This window comes from Morone saxatilis, unplaced genomic scaffold (genome assembly GCF_004916995.1).
Source record: "Morone saxatilis isolate NCDOM2014 unplaced genomic scaffold, NCSU_SB_2.0 Contig23, whole genome shotgun sequence".
Lineage (NCBI taxonomy): Eukaryota > Metazoa > Chordata > Actinopteri > Moronidae > Morone > Morone saxatilis.
Genome location: NW_023339796.1, coordinates 9334277 through 9343828, shown reverse-complemented (window position 1 = coordinate 9343828; position 9552 = coordinate 9334277). Strand labels below are relative to the sequence as shown.

At 37.9% G+C, this 9552-nt stretch overlaps 1 protein-coding gene across 1 annotated transcript; it reads left to right on the top strand.

The window, feature by feature from the left end:
• The first annotated feature begins 5917 nt into the window (after positions 1–5917).
• LOC118334897 (aquaporin FA-CHIP-like) lies at positions 5918–8418 on the top strand. Its single transcript, XM_035670985.1, has 4 exons — positions 5918–6356; positions 7039–7200; positions 7436–7516; positions 7839–8418. The coding sequence occupies exons 1-4, from the start codon at positions 5994–5996 to the stop codon at positions 8016–8018; spliced, it is 786 nt and encodes a 261-aa protein (XP_035526878.1). The 5' UTR covers positions 5918–5993; the 3' UTR covers positions 8019–8418.
• Positions 8419–9552: the final 1134 nt, after the last annotated feature.

The following is a 9552-nucleotide window of genomic DNA, read 5'->3' as shown; positions in this document are numbered from 1 at the left end:
GCTTGAAGCAGATATAATATTTGGAATGGTATTTCCCAAACCACAATTCATCCATAATCGACACAGAGGGGAGCTTATCTATTCTCTCTCTCTCTCTCTCATAGTATTTAAGCATGTTTAGAACATTGTTATGGTGTTTGCAATTATTTTCAATACCATTATCTCAAGAAATACTGAGTTAATGAATCTCCTCATCTCAAAAAACAAGAGGCTGATTTCCCGAGATAACATGATCATTTATCATGGGATAATTATGGAAAACTGGAATGAATGTCTAGTTAATTTGATTACACCTGATTTTAGCCTTTAAGATCACTGTCATGGCTGTCACAAACCTCTGTCTCTGGCCATCTCCAGTCTCCGGCAGGCGTTCAACTGAACACATTTTTCTTTCCCAAATTATTTAGTCCTCGTGTCCTGTATGAAAGCATCTGCATTCGTCATGTTTATCCACTCATTCATTCAGGTATTTCCTTTAATTTGTCACCCGTCTGTACATCAGATAGTTAATTTAAGATATTAATTTCCTGGCAGTGTAATGCAACACTGACCAAATATAACAGGAGATGACTTATTGAGTGAGATCCCTGCAATGTTCTGGTTCATTTCAAGAACGTTTTTTTTGGCTGCTGGCTCATTTTGGTCAGTATGAAAATTGCATGTCATTTCCTTCATGCATTGTCCATGATGTTGAACCAATGCTAGTATAATCTGCCATCTATGCACACTGGCATGGCTTTCCTGGTCTTTGATAAACATTATAGGTATTAAGAGGAAACTAACTTTTGTTTTCTCATTATAAATCTCATTAAAATCTATAAATATGAAATAATTAACTTGTGGTCTCAAGATAATGACATTAAAGAAATAATTGCCTTTTTCACGCCTTTTTTAATATGTTTTGTCTTTCTTTTTACTTTCTTTTCTTTTAGTGCAAGAATAATAATACAGAGCACTGCAATATTTAAGCAAACAGAAATCTGTTATTTTGAATAACAAAAGTCCACTTTTTACTGCAATCTGTATAATAAGTTATGGCTATATGTACAATCTGCATGAATAGTTGTAATATTATGGCGTAATAGCAGCAACCTCTGCTTGTGGTATGTGTCACCTTTGAACCTAAAAACCAAACAAACTCATGCCATAATTAAGCCCACCATGACCTTGACCTCCCCTCAACATTCACTTTCTGCTGTTGTTATAGTCGTAACTTCCATTAGCTAGAAATTTTAAAATGTTTATATCAAATCTGACATAAATCACTCACACAGAGCTTCTCAGTGTGTTAATACGTTGTGTGTTTTTAAGCATTCTCCACATACCTCTACTAGTGGTCTGAGCACCTTGCAATTCGGTCTGATGTGACATCCCTCCACAAGCTCGAGCAAAGGTATGTTTTGAAGAAGATATAAGCAAAGGCAAAGCTGAAGTAGTCTGAAAGCCTGATAAGATGCAGAGAAATCTGTCACACTGTCAGCTTTGAAAGATTTGTGAAAACACCATAAAGTATAGAAAAGTTTTGCACTTGAGTCAATGTCAAAACAGGCACTTCTGTATGAAGATGCCACAAAAGCAAGATGGTAAATAAAAATTAAAATAGTAAATTCCATAATGTTGATGTGAGTGGTTCCGTTTAATCACACTGAGGGATTTTGTTGTTTTTGTTTCTATTTTTTGTCATTCTTTTGGTTACAGTTGACTTCAGATTGAGGTGACCATAACAATATATCAATGTAAGTATTAGAACCATGTTAAACATAACAAATACAGGGATAGAATACAACTAATTAAGCATTCAAAAATATATTTTAAGATTTAACTGACTCAGTACAATCAAATGCCTTCCTCAAAAGGAAACATGGTTTGTGTTTTTGCAGTTTGGGGGGATCTGGGTTATCTTGATGTTCATAAATGTAAGTTATCAGGAGAAATAATCTTAGTTACCTCAGGTTTAAGTGGCTTGAAATTTAAATTAAGTAACCTAGTTAATGACTTACATGATTGCTTTCACTGATATGTCCACCCCATAACCCCAAAACTATTACAGTGTGCATAACTGCATAACTGTAGGTTAACTGTAGGTTATGCAGTTATTGCTATGCTGTTAGCCAACCTTGAGGTATTTTGACATTTTCCATCTGAAATCTGGTCCTTCACTGACATCGTTGTCATCACTTTGGATGGGTATTACCAACATGGCCCTGATTTCTCACTACTGTTGTAAATTAATTAATTCTTTTCAGATACGACTACTGATACGTGACGAATGGCGATTAATAAATCATTAGTGATTTTATCAGTCATCAGGTTAGCTATTTTAAATGTTTTAAATGTTAAAGTTATCACTTGCAAGGCTGTCCCTCCACTGCAGAGCTGTCAGTTCACCCTGGCTGCACACTGCTTTTAAAGGGATTGAGAGGAGCTGGTTTGAGTGACTGTAAGTGATGCCAGTCTTGACAATATACTGTCTGGCTCCCAATCCCATTTCAATTTGGGCTTGTGCTGCTTGTGCACCGCACACCTCTGGCCATGAAACTTTCCAAACTTTCACCTCTCGAGCATACACAATTTCTTGCATGTTTCCGTTATGGCATTATTTCTCAAGCTTGCCCTCAGGCCACATCTGTCCTGGAACTATTTGGTCCAGTGCTACTCTTGCACATCACATGACGTACAAGACTCACATGTGTAGCACTTAATTGCACTAGGTAAGAACTGCTGCGATTGCAACTGCAAGAACACCTTAATGGAGTTATTTAATAAAGGTAAACAAAAACAAAACAAAAAAACTGAAAAAAGAAGATAACCATAACCAAACATACCTGAAGTATTTGTTATTCATTCAAATCGCTGTGGAATTTATATTCTTAATGCAATTTCTTATTCTCTTTTCCATGGTCCAGTGAGGTCAAACAATTATAGGGAGATGTTTTTTTGTTTTTTTGTTTTGTTTTGTTTTGTTACTACATTTTGCATAATGTCTTGGCTAACCGTGAAGGAAAATTAAAGTGATCAATGCCAAAATTAAAGTTCCATTTTCCTTGTCCTATTCTGTTGCACTAATAAAATGCTTCCTGTTGGCTACCACACGTCCTTCCGGATATTAACTCAAATATCAAACAGATCAGGTAAACCCAGGTCACTGGGGAACTGAAAACTGTGTAGGCAGTTTGGTGAGACTGTTTCCACAGTAACCACATGTAGCAGCAACAGCCTCAGCTGTGCATGAGCTTCAACCGCTGTTCATCAAGCTCAGTTGTAATTTTCTTAATGCTACTGTTAGCTACTGTTAGCACTGCAGAGATGTTAACCTGTTAGCATTAACTTTTCTTACACTGTATTAATGTTGATACAATCTCAAAGTGTAGACTGATAAAACTACTACTGTAAACTTTACTGTTCATATTCTGCTTATTTATACTTACAACTATTACTTAGTTACTTAGTTATTACTTAGATTATTAGATTACTTAGATTTTATACACAATTCATATGATTAAGTAATAAAATAAGGTAATTTTTCACAGAATAAACTGAAATAAAAAAATTAACTCCACCTTGACCAAATATAACATTAAAATACATTAAAAAAAAACTTAAAAACGTTTATGCATCAAAAATAATCCCACAAATATTTTTTGTTTTTTGTTGCATTCAATACATTTACTTTTAATACTTAAAGTTAGATTTGCTGCTAAAAATCCTGTATTTATTGATTTTGAATGCGTAACTTTTACTTGTAATGGAGCAGTTTTACATTGCTGAACTGGATCTGAATACTTCTTCCACCACTGGCTAATATGCTGATAAAAGTAAAGCTGACAAACTGAGCTTGAAATGTTAAAAGGGCCCAGAAAATGTTTCTTTCTGTGTGCTGCAGTATATTTTACATATGTTCAAGCTATTTGTGCAGTATATGTCATCATACCTTACTTACAAATGGTGCTTATCTACATCCTGTTCCTGGGCAGCAAAGCACAGCACAGGAACATACAAAAAACTGAGCTGTTGGTGTGTCCCGGTCAAAAATTAGATGTGACATAATGTGAAAGTCAAAACAGGTATTTTTACACTTACAAACTCTTTGCCCTTTCGCTCTTAAATGTAAAATATATTAAGGTCAAAGGTGTAAAATGTAACAAACTCTCACTTATACTGTATATATGGACATATATGACATATACTCAATGTTAGCTAATAGTCTGTTATTGAGGTGGATGTGACTGGCAGTCTACAGTTTGTGTTAATACAAAGGTAAAAAGTCAGCTAAAAACATTGGATGATTCAATAAATAAGACATTTCCCTGAAGTAAGAAAAAAATCATATTGCTAGGGCAACCAACACTGACTGACACATATTTTTCTCAGCAAACTGATGACATCTACTGTACATCTACGTAGAGTAGTTTATTATTAGTCATTGACATTCAAGAGCATGTTTACTGATACTGCAAAATGTCCTATAGCAATAATTGTGCACCTGGCTCTGTCCCTGTTCACTCTCACTGTCAGGAATCTGCCAAATATGAGCCCATTGAGCTCGTAAGAGTACAAGCTGGCACAGTTAATAATTAAAAGGTCATAAATTTGTTTAAGGACAGAACACTTTTGCTAATATGCCTTTGATCCTTCTTAAAAACAGTTACTCTACCAAGACTTCCTGTGTTGCAACGACAGAATAACTCACAATTCTGTCAAACTTACAGGCAGAGTCAACTTAATAATGTTGTGTATGTATTCTTATGGCCCCCCTTCAGGAGCTGAAAAACATTCATGCTCCACTAGCAAATTAGCATTAATTAACAATGATAGGGGAACCAAAACTAATAAAAAAGGATTCAAGTTGAATTTTTGTGAAACATACATAAATTATATACATTCAACTTTGTTCCACTCCAGACAGTTAATATCCTTACAAATTAAAAAAAAAAGAATAACTTGTTTAACCAAGAACCAGAGAGACATAAGAACTCCCACAGCATATCTGGCTTGTGCTTTTGTTCTGGCTGCTGTTTGCTGTCACACCCCCTTGAGTTGGGGTCCAGGTGCAACAGGCAGCTCATTTCTCAAAGTTGATGTTTTACTCTGCTCCAAGTTTTTGCTCTACAACACATCTAATAATTATTTAGTAAACAACCCTTTCAGTTAATCAGTTGTTTTAATTTGTTTGTTTAGGTTGCTAAAAATATGTCTACTAGTTGTTCTCTTCTGCAAGTTACAAATTCTAATTTATTCCAGTTCAAGCTGTTTTTATTTGTTTGTAACTTTGGCAATAAATTCATTATGTTTTTTTTAATCCCTTTCTTTGTCTCTCCGTGTGTGTCTCGGGGCTGGAACATGAGATGTCATTTGGGTGGTCTTGTAAAAGCCTGAAAACCTTGTCTGTGGAGGGAAGGGTGAGGCCTGACATGACTATTTGGGAGTCGTCTGGCTTCTCTCTGGCTCTCCCTTATGTGCTGTCAGTCATCCATGGTGTGATTAAGTCCACAGGAGCACAAGACACGAGTGAGCAAGGTTGTAATTTTTAGTTACCATTAAATTCCAAACACAAATTAAATTTAAAATACTTAAAATTCATGTTAGCAAAAATATTTTCCAACTCAAAAGTCACAATTGGGAGCTCTGCAATAAAACTGAAAATGCTTGTATGAGTGGAAAATGTATCTTTGGATACAGCTATTTCAGGACCCAGTTCTTTTACTTACAAAAGTCCAAAGACCAGAAAGTGGTGCACAGGGAGGTACTGGGAGAGGGGCCGGAGGACAGGGAGAGGAGGAGGGAGGGTGAGGGAGCAGAGGGAGGGAAGTAAGAGACCAGTCTTTTGGATTTCTCATTAATTCAGCGTGGCCCTCTCTTTCAGTTTTTTTGAAAGCCCGCCCACTGACCATTATCAGCCCAGGCCTTATATATGCAGCCTGTCGCTGTTGTTTGTGAGTACACACACTTTACAGACCTCAAACCCACAGCCGGACAGCAACACTGTCACCACCATGAGAGAATTCAAGAGCAAGGACTTCTGGAGGGCTGTTCTGGCCGAACTGGTTGGCATGACCCTTTTCATTTACCTCAGCATCTCCTCAGCAATTGGGAACACGAACAACTCCAACCCAGACCAGGAGGTGAAGGTGTCACTGGCATTCGGACTGGCCATTGCCACGCTGGCCCAGAGTTTAGGCCACATCAGCGGAGCCCACCTGAACCCTGCAGTTACCCTCGGGATGCTTGCCAGCTGCCAGATCAGCGTGTTCAAGGCAGTCATGTATATTGTGGCCCAGATGCTGGGTTCAGCCCTGGCCAGTGGCATTGTGTATGGAGCACGTCCAAGTAGCAATGTTGCACTGGGGCTCAACTCTGTAAGTGAAACATTTCATATTACTGTTGTTGACAGAACGTGTAATAATATGTGATTTAAGATTGGGAGCTCTGAAACATCCCACACTTCTAAGAAATAGGATGCAACAATGTGTACTTAAAGTGCCTTTGTAGTACTTTTGTCAGGATGTAGCACTTAATTTGGCACTGTTTGTGTTGTTCTTTGGACATTCTGTCATTGCTTATAATTGAACAGTGATGACACATGATTAAAACACACTACACTGCAACAGCTGAGAGATTCTGCAAATACAAATATGCAATGTCAACTCTTTGAAATTTCTCCTCAGCTCCCCTGTGGTAAATTTGTGGTTCTGCATTCTAAAAATACTAAAATGCTACACTTCTTCTTTAATTATCTGTAATTTGTAACATCAGCTGTCTTCTTGTGAGTGTGAAGGCATGATATCTGCTCTCTGTGGAGAAACTGCAAACGCAACACACACCCCAGCTAAATTGCACTGAACAACAATGATAAGGTTTTCCACAAATGAAAAATGAATAACAATGTGCCACTTTGGAGTTTCTGCCAAATTGCTGTCAGACTACCAAGGTGATGCCAGCGGAGGCTAAATGGGAAGTGGTCGTGTTGGGAAACTATCCATCTAACTGACACATACTGACAAACTGTTGTTGTGTTGGATTCCTCCCTAACTCTTGCAGCTCAACGGTGTCACTCCCAGCCAAGGCGTGGGCATAGAGCTCCTGGCAACCTTCCAGCTGGTACTGTGTGTCATTGCAGTCACTGATAAAAGGCGGCGTGATGTCACCGGCTCAGCACCCTTGGCCATTGGCCTCTCAGTCTGCCTGGGACACTTGGCAGCAGTAAGTTGCACCCCACAACCATCCCCAAAGCAGTGTAAGGTTTATCTAGAATTAGATATCGGACATGTGAGCAATGTAAACAAGCAACAAACACGATAAAGCTGTTGGAGTGAAAGAATTTCATGCATTTTTATTGTTCTAGTAAATACCCCTCACCCCTGCCAGTCTCTATTATACCACCAGACCATGTAGCTGAAGATATCCTCTTATGTTGTCTCTTTGTTGGTGATTACAGATCAGCTACACAGGCTGCGGCATCAATCCCGCTCGCTCCTTTGGTCCGGCTTTGATCCTGAACGATTTCACAGACCACTGGGTAAGTCAGAAAGCAAAGCACACAAGCTCTTTATGCGTGCCTCACATTTATCTGCATGCATATTACATGTCAAGCTTGAATAATTCAATAACTCCATAACAGACAGATGACTCCATTACCCGTGAATCCTCTTTCACGAGTTAATCAGTTATAGCATTCCTATTGTTTTACAATTAGCCCGGCTGAGATATCGACACATGTGAACCTTTTGAACTTCACTGGAATCTTTGTGTTATTCCTGTTCTTTCTTTCTGTGATAATGATGGCTCACACACAACAGGTGTTAACCGATCCAGACATTGATCAGAGTTGTTCATTACAGGTGTACTGGGTGGGGCCAATGTGTGGTGGTGTTGCAGCAGCTCTCATATACGATTTCCTGCTGTCCCCCAAATTTGATGACTTCCCTGAGCGAATGAAGGTCCTGGTCAGCGGCCCAGTGGGTGACTATGACGTTAACGGAGGCAATGACGCTACGACTGTGGAGATGACGTCAAAATAGTTCCACACTGTCACAACTATTTAGTTTCATTGTACATTTCTATACTCCTGTAAAAAAAGAAGCTCTTGAATGTAGTTTAGGATGTCAGTTTTTTGTGCTATTTTGAAATACCAATGAGATTTGTGGTAACGGGTCAGTTAGTGTTTTTTTTCTAATTCACTGTTTGACCCCATACACAATTTTCACCCAGCTGCCGCTCGAGCATACAAGTCGAGGTTATGAGAATCTTGACAGAGCAGTTTGTTCAAATTTTGTCCCATATCAGTATTCTATGATGAGCCATTTTTTGTATACTTTATGTGCCTGTATCACTTTTTATTTCTGATGGATAATGTAATGTGTGTACACTCTTGAAATGTCTCTCACTTTTTTAAGTAAATAAAACACTTGTTGTTAACAATTGTTGCTCTATCTGCTTTCTTGTTATATATATCAAATTTAAAAAATGTTTGGTATCTGATGTTATAGACTATGCTGTTGGGCCTCTGGACCCCAATCTCCATTCCTTTGTGCATTTTATATGGAGCCTGTTCCCTTCAACATCCCTAAAGAAATACACAACAGTACATTTCTGCCATGGGCATCATTTAAGGGTTAATCTGGCCATGGATGAATCTGTATATTTTTATTATGGAAATATTCTTGAAAACAGAGCAAAAGGTATCTCAGCTCCAATAGAGTTTAAGTTTAGTATGCCTGACTGGTTAGTGCTGATTCCAGAGAGAATGCAGAACCCACATTTGTTGATAGCGTAGAGTTTTTAACTGGTTAAAAAAAACAGTATCATAAATATACTGATACCTATTTACATCCGTTTAAAATCAGAGGAGGTGGAAACAGTACCGCTTTTGTCCACAGGGGTCGCCAGAATCAACACAAAATGAAAGGTCCTTGTAGCTGCTTTAAGTGCAAATTCCTAACAAATTTGCAAATAATTGAATTACCAAAAATCATCTGACATGCAGTGAACCTTATGTTGTTTTGTTTGTTTGTTTGTTTGTTTGTTTGTTTGTTCTTTGGATCTCTTAGACGTCTGAGGCCTAGTTGGTAAGTCATTCTTGGATTTATCTGATAAGATTTAAGTAAACAAAGGTCTGCATTCCTGAAGAACTTGAGCCAAATCATGTAATTCATTATTTATAAGGCAACATGTTTCAGCTTTTGTATTTCCCAGTGCTAGGACAATTAAATAAAAACCAGAGTTGTAATCACTAAAGTGCCATGTGTGGTGGTTGCTATGAAAGCTACATGAAGATCAGTGATGCATAATGCATCAACAAAGAAGAAAACCAAACATGACCAAAGAACAGAAAGTCAAGCACAGGTGACCTAAAGGCCAAAGCTGTGCAGGAGAGAAAATGTGTGTGTGTGAGAGAGAGATCAGGCTTACTTAGAGGAATGTCAGACAAATTATAAATGTTACATGTGTAAAGTGGAAGAAACAACAGCACACATCAACGGTTGGTTAGTTAAATAAAACATTGGATCTAAACCTGCTATCAGACCCAAATTGATTGACAGGTCTTTAAATACA

What these genes read in the sequence shown, in the direction of transcription:
- LOC118334897 (XM_035670985.1), top strand. Translation starts at nt 5,994, where the DNA reads ATGAGAGAATTCAAGAGCAAGGACTTCTGGAGGGCTGTTCTGGCCGAA. An exon ending in TTGCACTGGGGCTCAACTCT is followed by an intron (nt 6,357 to 7,038) that starts GTAAGTGAAACA and finishes TAACTCTTGCAG; the next exon opens with CTCAACGGTGTCACTCCCAG. An exon ending in GCCTGGGACACTTGGCAGCA is followed by an intron (nt 7,201 to 7,435) that starts GTAAGTTGCACC and finishes TGGTGATTACAG; the next exon opens with ATCAGCTACACAGGCTGCGG.